The following is a 21,623-nucleotide window of genomic DNA, read 5'->3' on the forward strand; positions in this document are numbered from 1 at the left end:
GCACTACGTAACCCCACACTTGGTTAGAATTCCCCATCTTCCTTCAGCAGCTGCACTACGATGCCACCTATGGACCGTCACGCACACGACGAACCGTCACAAGCTCCGTAGGTGGTACTTTTTGCTGCATTTCTTGCTCAAAAAACCTCCGCATTCATCTTTTAGACAGATTTTCTGCAAATAAAAAGAAACTTACATAAAAATTAATACAAAAAGGCTTTTGGACACACTAAACTTAAGGAAAAAGCATTAAAAATACTGTGAAACCAAGGTATATCAGACCACATGAGCTAGGGTGGAATCCAGTGTCATAAAACCCAACACCGAAAGAGGGCGGACTACTTGCCAAGGTAGTACCAAACCTAAAACATATAAACAACATGGATCCATGAGCTAGTATTGCTATGGGGACAACTTAGTTCAAGAACTAGGAGATTAGTTGGGACCCTTTTTATACTCCATGCATTATAGTCTCCAATCTCAAGAGTAATGTAGTGCTCCTACCTTCCCTAGTCCTTTTTGAAATGTCTTTAAGCCTTTAATTATCAATCATAACATAATGTTGGCCATAGGTTCTACCCCTTGTATAATCATCATCACCAATAGCTCAATAAGAATTGTATGAGTTTAAATCCTTTCATCACAATTCATATAAGTTAGGTTAACACTTTAGCATTTCATAACATTTTAAGGAACATTGATAGTTTTCACCATCCTTATAGCACATACACCTTAATCAACCTCACAACATAGTCAAGACATTTAAATTCAACATCGTACCACCCCATAATCTCAATATAAGACATACTCCAATGTAATATCATAGCTTAACAACAATTAATCACAATCGGAAGTAAAGATAGAGATTCTAAGATTTACCAAGTCTTTCTCATAATTTATCATCAAGTCCTTACCATCAAACCATAACTCAACCCAACTTGGGGAGTAAAATTATAGCACAATGATAATCAATAGAATAACAAGGCCAATTTCATCTCTATAACACAATTCATCTTTAGATCACACTTGAGACATGATACATTGGCTAATTTCACATAATAATTTATAACCTAAATTACATATCAATAACTATCATTATATTCCTATAATTCATCTTAATTTAACCATAATATCACCATAGGATAGTAATCTAATCAACAACCAACTCAATTGAATGATCAACATACAACATAAGTCAAGATCACTACCAAGGGTTAGGGATAGAGGATCATGTTCTTCAATTTGACCAAACCATCAACAATTATCATAAAAAACTTGAATTACATGTAAATCTACTCAATATAAGCCTAATAATTCACTAACAACTTAATCCATAACTTCAATTTCGTAATTGAATGAAACACATAAGAAAACTCAACTTTTTGAAATCCATTTTGAAGGAACCTTTTGTGGAAAGGATTTCAAAGGTGAATAAAACCCATACCTTAATATTTCTCAACAATTTGATGGATAATCCACCCTTTTCCATCCCGCAAACCCTAGTTCTTGCTAGCCTTCAATGGTGGGTTCTTGTAGAGAGCGAAATAAGAGAAGGAAGAGAGTTTATTTTGAGAGTTGGCTTTTAGGTTAATGAGGTTTAAGGGTATTTAAAGAGGGGCTTAATTAACTTAATCAGTTTTCCTTTAATCACTAACTAACCCCTAAACCATTTAATTTATTTAAATGAAATCTTTCAAATCCATCAGTGAAATTTGACCCTCACTCACGAGACCACGTCGATGATCCGTCGGTGGGTTGATGGACACCCCCCCTCCGTCCTGCACCTCCATCGTGTCTATCAGAGACTTTGTAGGCGAGGCTTCCTACAATTTTTTCTAAGTATGGGATGATGGTGTCCTTGACGTCCTGTCGAGCCAATGACGCCCCGTCTTCCTTTTCCATCGAGTGTAACAGTATCTGGGAAAAAAAAGGGCCATCACAAATCTTTATAAGTGAGGGATGACGGTGGCCTGGACTGTCGTCTTCCTCGTTGATGCACACTGCCAGTCAGTGTTGCATCAAACTGCTGGGGTTTTTTGAGAGGGCCTTTGGTTGGTCCTATGGGAGTCGTACCCAGACCTTCCAACCATGAAACAACTCAAACACCCATTAGCTACCTTTCCACCCATTTTCGTACATTTCTGACTCCTAAAACTTAATAAAAAGGCTAAGGCACACTAACATCTCTTTGAACTAACTTCCTAGACGTCTTTGGACATTTTGGTTCTTAAACCTTCTAAATGACCTATATTCATTAAACATGGACTTAGAAACCATTTGACTTTATGACACCAATGTTAAGCTATACCATGATTCTTGGATTTTTCAAGATGTTACGGTCTTAGTCCAACTGTAAATGGGACTTGATAATTATTTCTAAAGGGGTTTTTGGGTCTTTTCTTAATTGTTTTAACTCGATTCTATGTCATTTAACCTTCTACCCTAACCATATATAACGTTTTAAGCCTTAAACTGACCACTTTTTAACTTATTTTCCAAATTCCCTAAAAGTGATCGAAGTCATCCACCCAAATTTTCTCAAGACTAAGGAAGAAGAAGAGGAACTAGGGGTTAACTAAAGTCTCATATCCTTCAATATTTGATGGTTTTTGACATCATGGTATGATATTATTCATCTATGTCATCGTTTCTTACATAGGATTCTTAAATTCGCCAATTTTACAAGTTAGGTGCTCCAAATTGAAGTTAGGGTTTTATCCAATTTTCATGGATGCTTTTCAATTATGATCCAATTGATTTAAATCTATCTTTTTATGCATGAATTGAATTAATTACATGTTTTTAAGTTCAGTTCATATGCATGTTCCATGATTTTAAGACTATGATCATGTGATGAACCTAATGAACTATGAAAGGTAAATTTATTAAGATATGCATGTTATCTTTATGAAATTGATAAATTATTTGCTTTGAAAGTAAAGCATCAATGTTGTTGTTGTGAAAGGATTTCTCACATACTACTAAATACATAATCATGAAAGGGGTTTCTCACAAAATTGATTCATATGGTTGGATGACTTTCTCACTTAAGTTGAATCAAAATTAAGGAGCTATTTGAAATAAACTCTAGCTTTGATTGACTATTCAATTGTGTCTTTCCATGGATGATAAAACAGGTTAAGATTAATGACTATTCCATGAGATTGATGCTTAATACTGAGTGGACTAGCGGCGATTACCAATTTCTCAATAACTATGTGCCACCATTGGTATGTCTTAGATAGACATTAGCTAATGGATTCACTTTAGCTTGAGTTTATGGTTCTTACCTTGGAAAGTAAGAACATATATTTTTGGAGTGGACCATACACAAGATTTCATGTTATATCTTATATGGTCTATGCTGGTTAAAAGGCAAACTTCATACAATAAAAACTAAGGTCACTTTCTAAAGTATCACATATGTGCTTTATAAGATGTTTCACTTGCATTAACCATGATGTGATGATTTTTAACATGTTATTTTATGATTTATCTAGGTCAATGCATGTCATTAAAAGTACTTTTAGTATAATTTTGTAAATCTTAATGCATACTTCTGCCTACATTGTTTCACTAATGCAGGGTCAATGCTCCTCTTGCCCATAATCGTGGCTTTTTGATTCATTTGAGCTTCGAAGATTTGAGAGTCCTTATGATCCGAGGACCAAAATTGTTTTGTATCTTTTTAGACATTTTAATTTTCAGACCTTGTATGTGATGTATGAATTACCTTCCAATTACTTTCCTTATGATTTTATAGATGACTTTGAGACTTATGTTTAGAATTCCACTTTTGTCAAAAAAAAATTACTTTTTTTTGTAGAAGTCAACTTTTTTTTATATACAAAATGTTACTTTAATTTTTATTTATTTCTATTATCTTTTATGATGTATGATAAGAGAAAGTGACCTTCCACACCTTCCTAGCATAATTCATACTATATAGTCCTAAATAAAGGGCCACATCTAAGCCAATAGGGATAATAAGTCTCACATATAGCGAACATAAAACTCATATATATATATATATATATATATATATATATATATATATATATATATATATATATATATATATATATATATATATATATGATATTGTCGTAGTTTGCATAATTGGTCCATATCAAACATAAAAATGTATATTTCACTATACCTATACAAAAAAAAAGTTATATAATTCGCTATACACACACAAAAGAAAGAAGTTGTATAATTTGTTTCAGTATACATATATAATAAATCAATTGCATAATTTGTGTTTCTATAAAGAGAGAAAAAGAGAAAAACAACAGAGAATTGGGTAGAAAAATATTTGTATCGTGAAGTTATAAGTGTATCATTATACAAATTTATGTTTGTATAAGAGAGAGAGGTGAGGGAGAGAGTGGTGATTCAGATCTATGAGAGGGGAATGAAAATATATGTATATATACAATTTTCTCTCGCTTTATACAACACAAACACATTTTATATATTTATGTTTGTATAAAAGCGAGAGAGGCGAGGGAGAGAATGCTGAGAGTGGCGAGCAAGAGAGCGAAATAACAACAATTTGCAACGAGCTTTTATTAAATCAAGGAAAATTTACTTAACTACACTCCTTTACTTACCTTAATATCCATTTATTCCTAATTATTATAAAATTTTCAAAAATTCCTTATTTTCCCCAATTAATAAAATCTGTAAGATAAATAAATATTTTCCACCTTTTTTTTTACAGCCAATACTCACGTTTTCCTTTACAAAGTGCAATCCTATTTTTTGGCCAACACACACGTTTCGTGTTACCAATTACACTCTTCAATTTTATTCCTAAAATTTCTCCCCATCTTTTGCAGTAAGAAATTTCAAATCAATTTGATTTTCAGTAGGAATCTCCCTCAAGTATTTCAATTTCTAAGTTTTTAATATGTAAGAATTTTATTCTCAATTATTGTCTTCTTCGTGATTTTTACTGATACATATGGAACAGGGTCCATCACATAGTGTTGGTGTTTCTCATACTAATGTTAATCGTATATATGATTCTGATAATGAAATGTAGGTCGAGAACAGGTCCAAGCGATCGGATGAACCATTAGCGATGAAGTACAAGAGTGTTGTCAATCCAAAGAAAAAGATTGGGAAATTCCAAAAAAAAGGCGAAGAAAAGTGACATATGTTGTTTTCGGACCCACACTTCCTAAGGTATGTGTTTAAAAAAACTTTAATATTTTTGTGCTTTTTTTATGGTGTTGGTTGTGTTTGGAAACAAAGGTTGAATATATCAATAGTGAAGATACATTACTTATCAATTCAATGTTTCTTAGTATGTTAGAACAATATAAATTTAAAATGGTTAATTTTCTATTTTTTGATACATTAAACCCCAAATTTTACATTGTTGCATGTGTTTGTGAAATTTAATTGAGAGTCATTTAACAATGAATACAAATTCACTAGTTTCAAATTCTGTAAAAGAATCATGTATTGTATAGTTTTGAAAGTGTATCAGATACAAAAATTGCTTAATCAATGTATCATTTAATGTTGTAACGTGTTTTTTTTTACAGTTTTTGTTTGTCAGTGCATATGATGTATCATATACACATATAACTCAAGGGCCTTATACATATATGTAAGTGGTATTTGTGAATGAATGTATATACTGTACCATATACATTCATATAATTCAAGTGTCTTATACATATATGTAATATGTATATGTGAATGAAATTAATGTACAATGTATTTGTTTGTTACTCATGTATCTTATGCATTTCACAACGTGTTTGATATGATGTCATTATAAAATCATGATGCATTTACTGAGTTTACAGATTATCTTCAATGTATATTCACTCTCAATTACAACATATGTTTGAGATTAGACAACAATTTTATATTATGTTTTTGTATAAATAGTGTTATCAAAAAAATACCATCACATCCATTGAGGTTTGGAGCAACGTTCAATTTTGATTTTGTGAATGAAATCAAAAAATCCATAAAGGATGAAGACGTTAAAATGTTCAAGAATACAATTTTTGAACCATATTTGAACATTTCAAAATGTAATTTCCAGGTTCAGATTACTGAGTGTTTGTTGTAGTTGTAGGTGTAACACGAGAACAAAGATATATTGCATGTTTGTCATGCTAACAGGAATGTATTGTAGTTTAGTATAAAGGAATTCACCATTGTAACTGGCCTTACATGCAAAGGAAATGTTAAGGATCTTTCATATCCGAATTTCACTCCGACCCGGGTATTAAAAAAATATTTCCCTCATTGTCTTGCAGGTATAACCAAGAGTCGCTTGATACATCATTTTGCAATAGGTATTTGGGAGACCACACAAAAATCCGTTCAAATGACAATATTATACTTCATCAATACTTTAATGTTATGCCCTCTTGGTGAGACTTTCATACATATCGAAGAATTTTTAATGGTTGAAGATGGTAGGTATGAATTATATCATTGAGGGTCAGATTGTATTCAATAAGCTAATTACATCACTCAGGCAAGAATTCAACCAAAGCAAACATATGTATCGCTTATTTGGTGTGCCTTATGCACTCAACGTATGGATTTACGAATGACATCTAGTCTAAATACAAAGTTTGCTGTTAAAGTAGCGAATGATATTCCCAGGATATGTAATGGATGGTCATGGATGTAATGCCAAAATATGAAAAGTTTATGTCCTGCATTTTCTCCGAGGAAACACTACTTTTAAATTCATAAATAACAGTTTCTCAATAAGCTTTATAATTTTTGTTGTAAATAACATTTTTCTTATGATACATAATATTGTTATAACATTCAACCATTTAAAATGCAGAATGCATGTTCAAACATTGTACCAACACCAGATCAGGTGGAAGCTTGACTTACCTGGTATTCCAAAGGCTCATAGAATTGAACCATCCACGATACCAGTTAATGCAAACAAAGTACAAACTAATAATAAGTTAGGTTTTTAGGATTTATCAACAAGACCTCCTGGTAATTTATTGAGAAGATCATCACGTGTGTCTGGTAATGTCATGACTGGAGTCTAGACCCCAGACGAGACCGGCGTCGTTGACCTCTCAGAGGTCGCAAACAAGCATACTTACGTCATCGTTACTTCATCTAGGTTAATTTTAGCGGAAAATTTGAAATTTTTATTACTTAACATTCATTTAAGATATTCTAATTAACTCATAAACATTCACAATCAACCATGTAATATTAAGATCATCAAATCAAAGAAATAGTTTCATACTGCATTAAGTGTATACTTGCCAAAATGGTACCAATACAATGTCTGAAATAAGATGAGAAAGAAATGCTAGTGGAACATACTCCACTAACTCACACCTATATCTAAGCTTGAATATAAAGGGCAAGCATCCTCGAAAGCATGGGGTCCTACCAAATCCAGATGAATGCTCCCCGTTCGGATAGCTTCAACGTCGACCTGTAAACTTAATGTCCAGCTGCACTTGCACATAAAAGTAGATAGTTGTACGATATTTATACACATTTGTACTAAGTATGGGTATATTCAAGAACACACCAAGTACATGCATGACTAAAAAGAGTTCTATCCTAACGATAGGATTTATGGAAAGTCAAGTCAGTGGAATTGTCAAAGTCGGATTAGGAAAGTCATGATAAGAGAGTAACATGCATCATCATACGTATCATATTGCACACAACACATAACATATTACATATAGCACATAAGATATTACACATAGCACATAACGTATTGCATATTATTCGTTCATATGCCATGAGACCTTGGAATCATGGACTTGACATTAGGACTTCCCAAAATGAGGGCTCAACATATGGGACCTCAGCTAGGGAGCCTTATTTAACAAACACAGGGTCTACTTCATTCATTCATACGTACTTTATTTTCATTCTATCATATACTAGTGCAACCACCAGTCATACCTAGGATATAAGTTAAGACTCTCATCGGGTTTGATGTGCAATGACCAAGAATAACCTAGTGTTATTAATTAATTCTAGCTCACCTCTTGATTATCCTATCCTAACACCTTTGGTATCATTCATTTCATGATGTGCATTCGTTGAGGCTGGCCTCATTCTTTCTTTGGGAACGTTAACATTAACCGACATAGATAATGTGAGCATCATGAAATCCAGTGTCTTCCCCACACAGAAAAGAGGTGGATTCACCGGTTAAAGTGATCCTAAACATGCTTGCATACATAGGTAATTGAACCCTGCTAGATCCCTATGTTGGCAGTATAGGTTCAAATACTAGGAGATATAAGTATATCCATATCCGGCATGCCGGACAGTCTCATCTCATGAGAGTTACGTGAACCTGCACCCTTCCCGAATGAAGGAATCACCGCTCATAGCTAGCCTAATAGTGTCAGTATAAAGTTCCATTACATTCAACTCATACGTCATGGAAGCTGGCTTCTAGTATGAGGACATCATAGCTCAATAGATGATTTCTTATCTCATCATTAGTATTAAGTATACATTAATCTCAATACTTTCATTAGAGTGTTCATAGAGACCAGTCTCTTCTTTAGCTTTACACTCTCGTAGATGAGTACATTTTGGTAACATTTACTTAGGCTCATTTGAGATTGCTCTCATCTTTCACATTAGCCTATTATCATGTTGTCACCGCATTTATTAGCTTTAGCATATTTGCTCTTCATAATTACTCACCCCTTCTTACGTGAAAGTTCATTTCATCATGTGCCAATGCACATGTCCATTTAGTGTTTCACACTCTTACTTGACCCTTCTAGGGTTTCATAATTTCGTTACATACATCTTAGGTTTACTTACTTTACACGTATGCTAGATTATGGGTCTATAAATAAAAGCCATGAGGCTTCAATCGTAGTTCGTTTAAGTGATTCATATCTTCCTACGATTATGTGGTACAAGACTTATGCATCTTGTAAGTATGCCAAGATCTCAATTTAGATCTATGTAGGCAACATTATTTTTTAACATTTATTCACGTATGACTTATGTATCAATACAGAATTTGGGCAAGGGAACCCAATTTCGAATCCCTTAGACAACACTCACATTTCTATTTATTTTTGTTTTATCCACATGGCTTAGGAACCCAAGATCGATCCCCAACGCCTTCGTTTCATTTTTCCATTGATTTCTTTCCTTAGTTTTTGTTCGTTTGGGACTGAGAGGATGTGGGATCGAACCCCCACAACCTCCTTATTTTTTATTTTCCCTTGATTTCTTTCCTTAATTTTCGTTCGTTTGGGATTGATAGGATGTGGAATCGAACCCCCACAATCTCATTATCTTTATTTTCCTTTTTCCTTAAACCAATTTTTTTGTATTGACCAATAGGGTGTGGATTGAACCCCATAGCCTCATTTCTTTTTCTCTTTGATTTCCTTTATTCTGCCATGTGGTTGTGGGTTCGATTCCCACATGCCTCAATTTTTTTTATTATAATTCTCTCTAATGTTTGACAGGGAGGTTGTGGGTTCGAACCCCACACATCTCATTCTTATTTTTTTATTTTTCTTTTCATTTTCGGTCAAGTCACACGAGTCGAATCCCACATGCCACATTCTTTTTAACTCACATTATTTCAATAATTTTTAGCATGGTGAGGTCACAGGTTCGATCTTCAGTGACCTCACTTATTTTTCTTTATTTTACATAGCTTATTAAACAACTTTACTTGGTTGAAATTAACCAACAAAGTGCTGAAATTTGAGTTACATTTTTCAGCTTCTTTTCTTCATCATTTTGAGTTAACTCTTAGGGCCATTTCGTGAATTATTTAGCTAATTATTTTTCATGTCAAATCAGCCACATATACTTTATATGAACATCACAATTTATACAAGTTTGTGCACGAGAAATACAACCATAAACATGTTATTCCATGCTCCAATCCGTATCCAAGGGCCACGGTAACACACACTTTGCACACAAACTTATCACATAGTCTTGGAAAAACATACTTGAATAATCACATTAATCCGAACATAGATACATGAACATGATCATCACGAAAACACATTGCACCCCTAATTTCCACCAGCAAACATATCCAACCTATGTATCAATGGGAGCTAGTGACAGGGACATGCAACGGGGAAACAATCGTAGTTTTTGGATTAGAATCTACTGAATCCTAGGGGTCTGTTGGGAAAGGGACCAAGAGTAAGAAAACCCATACCTGATTTTAACGTTGTTTAACACTTGAACTTTCTGCCTAAAATCCACCACCAATTCACGTCCACCAACAAATCTCACACCTCACCCGACTAGAAATTTTGTTAACCTTTCGTTTCTTAGGTTAGCTTGTTCGTTTGTATTTTTGTAAGTTCTTCAAGTATAACGAAATTTTGTTTTGTTTTATGTTTTTTAAAGTACAGAAAAAATGTGAAATTTAGAGAGAGGCATAAGTGATAGATAGATAGATAGATAGGCCTGAAAGAGAGAAGCGTGAGGTAGTGTCCCCATAGAATTAGGACTTATTGGCAAGACTTAGTCAAATTAATTAATAATTAATAATTAATAAATAAAATCTGATTTTCCCTTTTTTAAAATTATCCATTAATTATTAATTTATTAAATTGATATACCAATTTAAATAAAACAAGTTAAATCATTGCTCCTACCTAGGTTCAAACCTGGATGGAGCAAGATTTTGCTAAAAGTGCAATTTCGGCCCTCTCTCCCTAAAATACCCCTCCACCTTATTAATTAAATAATTAATTACATATTTAAGGTAATTACAGTACTACCCGTAGCCTAGAAAAAGACCATTTTACTCCTAGACCCTCCAAACTGAAGATTTCCCCTCTTTACGTCCGGTAAAGACTCATATCTTCGTATTCGGGTGCCCTACATGGCTAGAACCAAACTTTCCTAGCTCAAATAATTCCCCAAGTTATTTGGTTTGGTTGTAGAAAGGGTTCACAGTTCTGGTTCTACTTGCATCAATTTGTGTAAACGCGGTCTAATCGTAGGCATTCTAGACACACTAAACATTACTTAGCATATTCATTTTTAGGGTTGTTACATTATCCCCCCCACCCCCTTAGGAACATTCGTCCCCGAATGACGCTACTAAAGATCTAGCATAATGCTAGTCAGATCATAACATAATTAGTATCCACAAAGAAGCAATAACAACAAAGAACGGAGAGATAAGGTTAGACTTAAGAGTGGGAAGTCTAACCTCAAGAGCTGAAAAGACGAGGGTAGCGGGATCTCATATCGGCCTCGGCCTCCCACGTAGCACCCTAAAAAAGATGATTCCTCCACAATACCTTCACTGTGGTAATCTCCTTGTTCCTTAGACGCTTGACATGTCTGTCTAAAATCTCAATAGGTACCTCCTCATAAGACAACTCTTCATCGACACCAAACCTTCAACAGGTAAAATCTATGCTGGATCACCTAGGAACTTCTTTAACATAGATACATGAAAAACTGGTTGAACATAAGCTATCTCCGCAGTCAATGCCAACTCATAGGCCACCTCACCCACACGCTGTAGGATCTCATATGGACTAACATACCTCAGACTCAACTTCCCTTTACTGTCAAACCTCATCACTCCCTTCATAGGTAATATCTTCAAATAGACCTGGTCACCAACATCAAACTCTAAAGGCCGCTTTCTGTTGTCTACATAAGACTTTTGCCGACTGTAAGCAGTAGACAACATGTCCCTAATAACCTTGACCTTCTATAAGACCTCGTGAATGATATCTGGACCCAAAATGGACGACTCTTTAACCTTGAACCACCCAACTGGAGACCTACACCTTCTACCATATAGCGCCTCAAACGGTACCATCCCAATGCTTGAGTGATAGCTGTTATTATACGAGAAATCTATCAAAGGCATATGGTCGTCCCAGCTACACCTGAAGTCAATCACACACGCCCTCAACATATCCTCCAATGTCTTAATGGTGCGCTCTGTCTGACCCTTAAGTCTGAGGATGAAAGGCAAGTACTAAGCTTTACCTGTGTTCCTAAGCTCTTCTGGAAGGATCTATAGAAATGTGAAGTGAACTGAGCTTCTCTATTTTAAATGATAGACAAAGGAATCCCATGCCATCTCACAATCTCATCAATGTAGAGTCTCACATAATCCTCGGCTCTGTAAGTAGACTTCACAGGGATAAAGTGGGCAGACTTAGTCATCTTGTTTATAATAACCCATATGGAGTCATGTTGCCTCCTAGTCTTCGGAAGACCAACCACAAAGTCCATATTAATGGCCTCCCATTTCCAAGACGGAACCTCAATAAACTGAGTAAGTCCGCCAGGATTAAGATGTTCTGTCTTAACCTGTTGACAATTAGGACACTTAGCCACATATTCTGCAATGTCTTTCTTCATTCCATCCTACCAAGAGATCTTCTTAAGATCATGATACATCTTGGTGGAACCTGGATGTATGGAATTTCTGGAACCATGGGCCTCTGCAATGATCCTGGTCTGCAAATCATCCACATCTGGTACACATAGCCTGTCCTGGTACCTAAGTATGTCGTCATCTCCCAAAGTAAACGACTTATTCATTTTAACCAACATTGAGTCGTTCAGCTCCATCAACACAGGATCAAGATGCTGACCCTCCTTGACTTCAACTACTAAGGATGATTAGGAACTAGGATGAACTGAAAAACCCCCACTAGTAGAGTCAACTAACTGCACACCCAGTCTGGCCCGTCTGTGTATATCTTTCACCAACTCCTTCTTCTCATGATCAACGTGGGTTGTACTTCCCATGCTTATCCTACTCAAAGAATCAACTACAATATTAGCCTTACATGAATGGTAGTGAATATTCATGTCATAGTCCTTCAATAGCTCCAACCACCTCCGCTGACGTAGATTCAACTCCCTCTGTGTGAACAGGTACTAGAGACTTTTATGGTTTGTGAACACATCCACATGCACTTCATACAAGTAGTGCCTCCATAATTTCAATGCAACTACCACAACTGCCAACTCCATTTCATGAGTGGGATAATTCTTTTCATGAAGCTTGAGCTGTCTGGACCCATAAGTTATCACCTTACCACCCTGCAAAAGAACACAACCCAAACCAACCCTAGGTGCATCACAATAAACACTGTAATTCTCACCATACTTACGCAAAGTAAGCACCTAGGCTGAAGTGAGTCTGTCCTTGAGCTCCTAGAATTTATTTTCACAAGTCTTCGTCCATTCAAACTCGGCTTTTTTCTTAGTCAAAGCTATCAGTGAGGCAACAATGGAAGAAAAACCATCCACGAACGTGTGATAATAACCAGCCAATCCCAAGAAGCTACAAATATGTGTGGGAGTAAGAGGTTTTTCGCAAGTTCATAACAGTCTCAGACTTTCTGGGATCTACCTCCACACCTTTGTCGGACACAACATGTCTAGGAAGGTCACTGTTCTAAGACAGACTTCATACATGCTAAATTTGGCATACAACTGGTGTTGTCTAAGTACCTGCAAGGTTAGTATCAAATGTTCTTCATGTTCTTCCTTTTTCTTAGAGTAGATGAGAACGTCATCAATGAATATTATGACGAAAGAGTCAAGGTATTCGTGGAAGACACTGTTCATGGGATCCATAAATGCAGCATGTGCATTCGTGAGACCAAATGATGTAACTAGGAACTCATAGTGACCATAACAGGTACGAAAGATTGTCTTTGGGATATCTCCATCCCTAACCCTGAGCTGGTGGTACCTTGAACAAAGATCAATCTTCGAGAAGAAACTAGACCCTTGGAGTTGGTCGAACAAGTCATCTATTATGGGAAGTGGATACTTATTCTTGATAGTGACTTTGTTGAGCTGCCGATAATCGATACACATTTTAAGGGTTCCATCTTTCTTTTTCACAAACAACACTGGAGCGCCCCAAGGGGATATGCTCGGCTAAATAAAACCCTTATCAGTGAGATCTTATAACTGCAGCTTCAACTCTTTGAGTTCAGCTGGAGCCATTCTGTAAGGAGGAATTGAAATTGGTTTAGTATTAGGTTCTAAGTCAATACCAAAGTCAATCTCTCGAGGGGGAGGAACTACAGACAAATCATTAAGAAATACATCTTGGAACTCACTTACCACAGGCACTGAGTCTATGGAAATAAAGTCATGATCTAAATCATTAACACTAACAAGATGACACAATAACCCCTTGGAAATCATTTTATTGTCTTTAAGGTTCGAAATCAATGGATTAGGATGACTTAAGTTGTACCCCTCCCAGACCAACTCTTCTTTATTAGGGAAATAAAATCTCACAACCATACTACGACAATCCATACAAGCATAACAACTACGGATCCAGTCCATGCCAAGAATAACATCAAAATCATGCATTGGTAACTCAACCAAGTCTACACACATAGTCTTACCACATACAACTATTGGCCAATCTTTGTATACTCTATTTGTTCTTACATTTTCCCTTAAAAGTGTACTAACCACTACAGAATCATGCAGAACTTCAGGAAATATATCAAAAGTGAGAGAAAGTAAAGGAGTTACAAAGGAAAGAGTAGACCCTGGATCAAGTAAAGCATAAACAGAAGTTGAGAATACTTGCAGCATACTTGTGACCATATCAGGGGACTTCTCCTGCTCCTCCTTGCCCTTCAGAGCATAGAACATGTTCCTCTTAGGTGGCTCGACTACTGGTGCACCCTATGAATTAGGCTTAGGCTGAGCATTACCTCTAGTCTGACCCCTATTCTGTGGGCAGTCCTTAACCATGTGCCCGCTCTTACCGCAACCAAAGAAGGCATTAGTGCCCTGTCTGCACTCTCCACTGTGATCACGGCCACACTTAGCACAGTCCTTTCTGGGATGCTGCATCTCATCTCTATTGCGCTTCTTGGGCTCGGGTCTGCCTCTAGGTGTTGTACTCCTCTGAAAGTTAGAGTTCCTTGAACTCTGTTGCCCCCTTTTAAACTTGGGCTGCTCACGGATGCAAAAGTTGTTCCTGTTGCTCCCACTTCTACAACATGCCTGATCATGAGGCTTAGGCCTCCTAGCATTACGGACGCCGCTCTTTTTTTGGCTGTCCTCTACCTGTTGGACATGCACCATCAACCTGGAGAGGTCCATGTTATTGTGGAGCATCACATCCCGACACTCCTGCTCCAGATCTCCGGTGATTTTTGTGAAGAACCTACTCATCTCATCCCTTCTGTTAGATACAAAGGAAGTAGCATACCTTGATAGTTTAACAAACTTCAGGCAATACTCCGGATTTTCATTGATCCCTGCTTAAGGTTGATAAACTCCTCAACCTTCGCCTCGCTTATCTCCCTGGGAAGAATCTCTCTAGGAAAGCTGTCTTTAACAACTCCTAATTTATCGGAACTCCGCCCAACGCACGACTATCCTGCCACATCTTGCACCAAGTCTGTGCAACATCTTAAGCTTATAGTAATCCAACTCAGCTTTCTCTGTATCTGTGGCACCCATGGCCACCAAAATCTTATTTACCTCATCCACAAACTCCTGGGGATTATTTGAAGTCTTGGACCCTGTAAAAGTAGAAGGATACATCCTTGTGAAGTCTTATAGCCTACCAGTCATGCTATGAACCGATGGTTTTTCCCTTTGAACATTCTACTGGTTGACTTAATCAGTCATGGCCTGGTCCTGCATAGTGATGGCCTGTGCCATCTGGGCAAGAGATGCCCGCACCTCTGCATCAGTCAACCCAGCAAAATTAACCAGCATAGTCACTCCTTCAGCTGGAGCCTGGGGTGGAACCTGATTGTGCCCAGCAAGCTGCTCCTCCTCTTCACTGACCAATGTGTCTCCTAGTATTCATTCTCTAAAGACAACAAGGATTTATGTTAGACATGTGCATAATATCAAAAAATGAGACATTACAGAAGCCACAATAAGATTAGAAGAAAGGAAGTTTTCATATGCATCATGCAGTCTCTAATTCAGGATAGTGGCGCACTTCACTACCATGACTTAGAAACTACTCGATGTGGCTTATGTGAACTTATTATCCTCGGAATTTAACCTAACGCTATGATACCAAGTTTGTCACGACGAGACCGGCGTCATTGACCTCTCAGACGTCATAGACAAGCCTACTTATGCCATCATTACTTCATCTATGTTAATTTTAGCGAAAAATTTGAACTTTTTGTTACTTAACATTCATTTAAGACGTTCTACTTATACTCATAAGCATTCACAATCAACCATATAATATTAAGATCATCAAATGAAAGAAATAGTTCCATACGACATTAAGTGTATACTTGTTAGAATGGAACCAATACAATTTCTAAAATATGATGAGAAAGAAACGCTAGTGGAACATACTCCACTAACTCAAACCTATATATAAGCTAGAATATAATGGGAAAGAATCCTCGAAAGCATGAGGTCCTACCAAATCTGGATGAATGCTCCCCATCCGGATAACTTCAGCGTCGACCTGTAAGCTCTAACGTCCAGCTGCACCTGCACCTAAGAGTAGATAGTTATATGGGTTTAGTACACACTTATACTATGTATGAGTATATGCAAGCACACACCAAGTACATGCATGACTAAAAAGAGCTCTATCCTAACGATATGATTTATGGAAATTCAAGTCAGTGGACTTGCCAAAATCGGATTATGAAAATCATGCTATGAGAGTAACATGCATCATCATACGTATCATATTGAACACAACACATAACATATGACATGTAGTACATAACATATTGCATATATCAGATACACATTGCATATCATTCGTTCATATGCCATGAGACCTTGGAATCATGGACTTGACATTAGGACTTCCCAAAATGAGGGCTCAAAATATGGGACCTCAACTAGGGAGCCTTCTTTAACAAACACAAAATTTGCTTCATTCATTCGTACGTACTTCATTTTCATTCTTTTATATACTAGTGCAGCAACCATTCATACCTAGGATATAGTTTAAGACTCTCATCGGGTTTGTTGTGCAATGACCACGAATAACCTAGTGTTATTACTTAATTCTATCTCACCTCTTGATTATCCTATCCTAACACCTTTGGTATCGTTCATTTTATTATGTGCATTCGTTAAGGCTGACCTCATTCTTTCTTTGGGAACTTTAACTTTAACAGGCATAGATCATGTGAGCATCATGAAATCCAGTGTCTGCCCCACATCGAAAAGAGGTGAAATCACCAACCAAAGTGACCCAAAACATGCTAACGTACATAGGGAATTGAACCTGCTAGATCCCTATATTGGCAGTATAGGTTTAAAGAATTGGAGATATAAGGAGACCTATACCCGGCATGACGGACAATCTCATCTCATGAGAGTTACGTGAACCTCCGTCCTTTCCGAAAGAAGGTATCACCGCTTATATCTAGACTAACAGTGTCAGTAAAAAGTTCCATTACATTCAACTTATACGTCATGGAAGCTGGCTACTAGTATGAAGACATCATATCTCAATAGATTATTTCTCATCTCATCATTAGTATTAAGTATACATTAATTTCAATACTTTTGTTAGAGTGTTCACAGAGACTGGACTCTTCTTTAGCTTTACACTCTCATAGGTTAGTACATTTTGGTAACATTTACTTAGGCTCATTTGAGATTGCTCTCATCTTTCACATTTGCCTCTTATCATGTTGTCACCAAATCCATTAGCTTTAGCATATTTTATCTTCATAATTACTCACCTCTTCTTACATGAATGTTCATTTCATCATATGCCAATGCACTTGGCCATATAGTGTGTTTCACACTCTTACTTTACCCTTCTAGGGTTTCATCATTTCGTTTCATACATCTTAGATTCACTTTGTTTACACGTATGCTAGACTTATAGGTCTATATATACAAGCCATGATACTTCAATCATAGTTCGTTTAAGTGATTCATATCATCCTACGATTATGTGGTACAAGACTTATGCATTTTGTAAGTATTCCAAGATATCCATTTTGATATATGTAGGCAACATTATTTTTGAACATTTATTCACGTATGAATTATGTATCAAAATGGAATTTAGGCAAGGGAACCCTATTTCGCATCCCTTGGACAACACTTACATTTTTATTTCGGTTAGATCCACATGGCTTAAGAACCCAAGATTGAGCCCCAACACCTTCATTTCATTTTCCCCTTGATTTCTTTCCTTAGTTTTCGTTCATAGGATTGAGAGAATGTGGGATCAAACACCCACAACCTCATTACCTTTTATTTTATTTTTTCCTTAAACCAATTTTTGTTTTGACCAAGAGGGTGTGGGATCGAACCCCCACAACCTCATTTTCTTTTCTCTTTAATTTCCTTTATTCTGCTGTGTGGTTGTGGGTTCGATTCCCACATGCCTCAAATTTTATCTTTCTTTTAATTCTCTCTAATGTTTGACAGAGAGGTTGTGGTTTCGAACCCCACACACCTCATTCTTATTTTTTTTAAATTATTTTTCTTTTCATTTTTGGTCAAGTCACACGGGTTCGTATCCCATATGCCACATTCTTTTTAACTCACATCATTTCAATGATTTTTAACATGGTGAGGTCACTGGTTCGATCCTCAGTGACCTCACTTATTTTTCGTCATTTTGTGTTGAAAGTTTGAGTTACATTTTTCAGCTTCTGTTCATCATCATTTTGAGTTAATTCTTAGGGCATTTCTTAATTTATTTAGCTATTAGTTTTTCACTCAAATCAGCCACATTATACTTCATATGAGCATCATGATATAAGTTTTTGCACGTGAAATACAATCATAAAACATGTTATTCCATATTCCAATTCGTGTCCAAGAGCAACGGCAACACACACTGTGTACACATACTTATCACATAGTCTTGGAAAAACATACTTTAATAATCTCATAAATCTGAACACACATACATGAACATGATCATCACTAAATACATTACACCCCTAATTTCTACCAGCAAACATATCCAACCTACGAATCAATGGGAGCCAGTGATAGGGACATGCAACAACGGAGAAACAATCCTAGTTTTCGAATTAGAATCGACTGAATCATAGGGCTCTCGTGGGAAAGGGACCAAGATTAAGAAAACCCAAATCTGATTTTAACGTTGTTCAACAAATGAAACTTGCTGCCCAAAACTGACCTCCAATTCACGTCCACCAACAAATCTCACACCTTACCCAACTAGAAATTTCGTTAACTTTTCGTTTCTTAGATTAGCTTGTTCGTTAGTATTTTTGTAAGTTCTTAAAATGTGAAGAACTTTTGTTTTGTTTTCTATTTCGTAAAGTAGACAAAAAATATGAAGTTGAGAGAGAGGCAGAAGTGAGAGATAGATAGATAGGCGTGAAAGAGAGATGTGTGAGGAAGTGTCCCCTTAGAACTAGGACTTGTTGGCGAGACTTAGTCAAATTAATTAATAAATAAAATCTGATTTTACCTTTTTTTAAAATCATCCATTAATTATTAATTTATTAAATTAATCTGCCAATTTAAATAAAACAAATTAAATCATTGCTTTCACCTAGGTTCGAACCTGGATGGAGCAAGATTTTGCTGAAAGGGCAATTCAGCCCTCTCTCCCTAAAATACCCCTCCATCTTATTAATTAAATAATTAATTACATATTTAGGGTAATTACGATACTACCCTTATCCTGGAAAAAGATCATTTTACCCCTAGACCCTTCAAACTTATGATTTCCCCTCTTTAAGTCCAGTAAAGACTCATCCGGGTAAATCTTCGTATTCGGGTGCCGTACATGTCTGGACCCAATCTTTTCTAGCTCAACTAACTCCCCAATTTAGTTGGCTTGGCTGTAGCAAGGGTTCAGAGGTCTGTTTCTACGCGCATCAATCAGTGTGAACCCGGTCTAATTGTAGGCATCCTAGACACATTAAACATTACTTAACTTGTTCATTTTTAGGGTTGTTACAGGTACATCATCTCCACCACCACCCAAAAAGAGAAAGAAACATGATACACATAAAACAAAGGGGTCGAAACCTAAATCATCAGAGCAGTTAAGACCGCCATTAGACCAGTCATTCTCAATGCCAGATGAAGAACCTACCCTGCCTACTAATATATCTTCTGTCCATGTCTCTTCATAAGTCCAAAAAGATATGTTTATATATCCTGATATTAAAGAACTAAAACAACATATGAAGGAATACTTAAGTAATGATATCAACTTTTTTATGTTATTCAGAAATATAAAACTGAATGTTAATTTTATTTAATAGGTTGACAGTAAATTTGAGTATCTTGTGAATTTTATAAAGGAAAATCACTCTGAGGTGATGAATTCAAGGAATAGGGAGGACGAACAACAAGCAAAGGTACTATATTATAAATGTGTTTTTTTTTTGTGTTTTAATTATCATAGGTCATTATGTTTCAAACTTATTTCATGAAGAAGATGGGCAGCAAGTCTACACCGTAACATTGTTGAAGTTTTTGATAAAAAAGACAATGATGAACACCAAACAAGTACCTTTATGTTTGATCAACAACTAACCCCATCGATACAAATGGAGTTTGCCAATAATTATCAAAACATCGGTGTAGCTTATTTTCATGTTGAAGATCAAGTTTATTTTACGTTATTACTTGCGTATATCAAATTATATAATTTACCATTGACTTATTTTGATTGAACAAAAAGCATGTTTAAGAAATACAAACTGAAGATACATTTAAGGATCATTAAGAAATGAAGGATGTTTCAGAACTTCAATCTTCAGATGCAAATATTCATCATACTGCAGAAACAACTAAGCATAAAAAGGTTATTTTAGCATCGCAACTTGACTATTAGTATTCATCAACTTTGTAGTGATACATCAAACTATGCCATTATAGTACATTGCAGTTTACTTGGATTATTCTGATACATTGTAGTTTACTTGTATAAATATGATACATATTTTTACTTTTCACATCAGTAGGTTTTTTCACTTTCGTGTGTATGGTACTCTACAGTTTCATTTAGTGTGTATGTAATACATTCCATCGCAAGATACATAGCATTGTGACAACTTAAAATTTTTTGTCTACTATATGTAATTCGTAGTTTGATGTAATTTGTCCTTGATACATTAACAATCCTTTGTATATAATTCTTTGTTATTTAATGGATCCTAAATTGATCAGTACATTTCATTAAGGATGATCCATCAACACAAATGTCTCATCATTTGTTCGAAGGAACAATGAATGAAGATGTTTCATATAATGTTCAACACAATACCAATCAGTCTGTGCCAGATACTGTTATATTTGATACATTGGTAAGTTGTGCTTCATGTATCATTTCAATATCATACGATTTATCAAACCTTATTTAATTATCGATTTAAATCATATATGATTCTACAACATCTGGTACAATATATCATGATACTCGAGAAGCCATGAATACACTTATTGCTGATCTAGGATGTTTTCCTATTCATGCAAATTCACATGAGTTAACAGACAGTCAAAGTTTGATTTCGGACAGTCAATTACCCGTTGATATTCCAATCACAAATATTGTTGTCTGAAGCGATATAAATACTCCTCATGCACCTATCAGGATGCCTTCAAAAAAATGCAAATCCCCTTATTTAACTTCATTTGGGTCAAGTGAAAAAGGA

The 21,623-nt window shown here is 35.9% G+C and overlaps 2 protein-coding genes across 2 annotated transcripts; both read right to left on the minus strand.

Annotated features, from left to right (window-relative positions):
- Positions 1–11,413: 11,413 nt before the first annotated feature.
- LOC138337878 (uncharacterized) lies at positions 11,414–12,539 on the minus strand. Its single transcript, XM_069288315.1, has 4 exons — positions 12,432–12,539; positions 12,103–12,330; positions 11,771–11,868; positions 11,414–11,678 (listed from the first exon to the last, which is right to left on the minus strand). The coding sequence occupies exons 1-4, from the start codon at positions 12,537–12,539 to the stop codon at positions 11,414–11,416; spliced, it is 699 nt and encodes a 232-aa protein (XP_069144416.1).
- Positions 12,540–14,691: 2,152 nt separating this feature from the next.
- On the minus strand, positions 14,692–15,561 carry LOC101254115 (uncharacterized). The gene is made up of 2 exons (XM_004244936.1): positions 15,425–15,561; positions 14,692–15,196 (listed from the first exon to the last, which is right to left on the minus strand). Exons 1-2 carry the CDS (start codon positions 15,559–15,561, stop codon positions 14,692–14,694), a joined length of 642 nt encoding a protein of 213 aa, XP_004244984.1.
- Positions 15,562–21,623: the final 6,062 nt, after the last annotated feature.

This window comes from Solanum lycopersicum, chromosome 8 (assembly GCF_036512215.1).
Source record: "Solanum lycopersicum chromosome 8, SLM_r2.1".
Lineage (NCBI taxonomy): Eukaryota > Viridiplantae > Streptophyta > Magnoliopsida > Solanales > Solanaceae > Solanum > Solanum lycopersicum.

Bases quoted from the DNA above. Each gene is read 5' to 3' on its own strand.
- LOC138337878 (XM_069288315.1), bottom strand. From the start codon at position 12,539: ATGACGACATACTTAGGTACCAGGACAGGCTATGTGTACCAGATGTGG. The intron at 12,331-12,431 runs GTTCCACCAAGA...AATTGTCAACAG, and splicing joins CAGAAATTCCATACATCCAG to GTTAAGACAGAACATCTTAA. The intron at 11,869-12,102 runs GTGAGATGGCAT...TGCCTTTGATAG, and splicing joins GACTCTACATTGATGAGATT to ATTTCTCGTATAATAACAGC.
- LOC101254115 (XM_004244936.1), bottom strand. From the start codon at position 15,561: ATGTATCCTTCTACTTTTACAGGGTCCAAGACTTCAAATAATCCCCAG. The intron at 15,197-15,424 runs GTTGCACAGACT...TGTATCTAACAG, and splicing joins GATTACTATAAGCTTAAGAT to AAGGGATGAGATGAGTAGGT.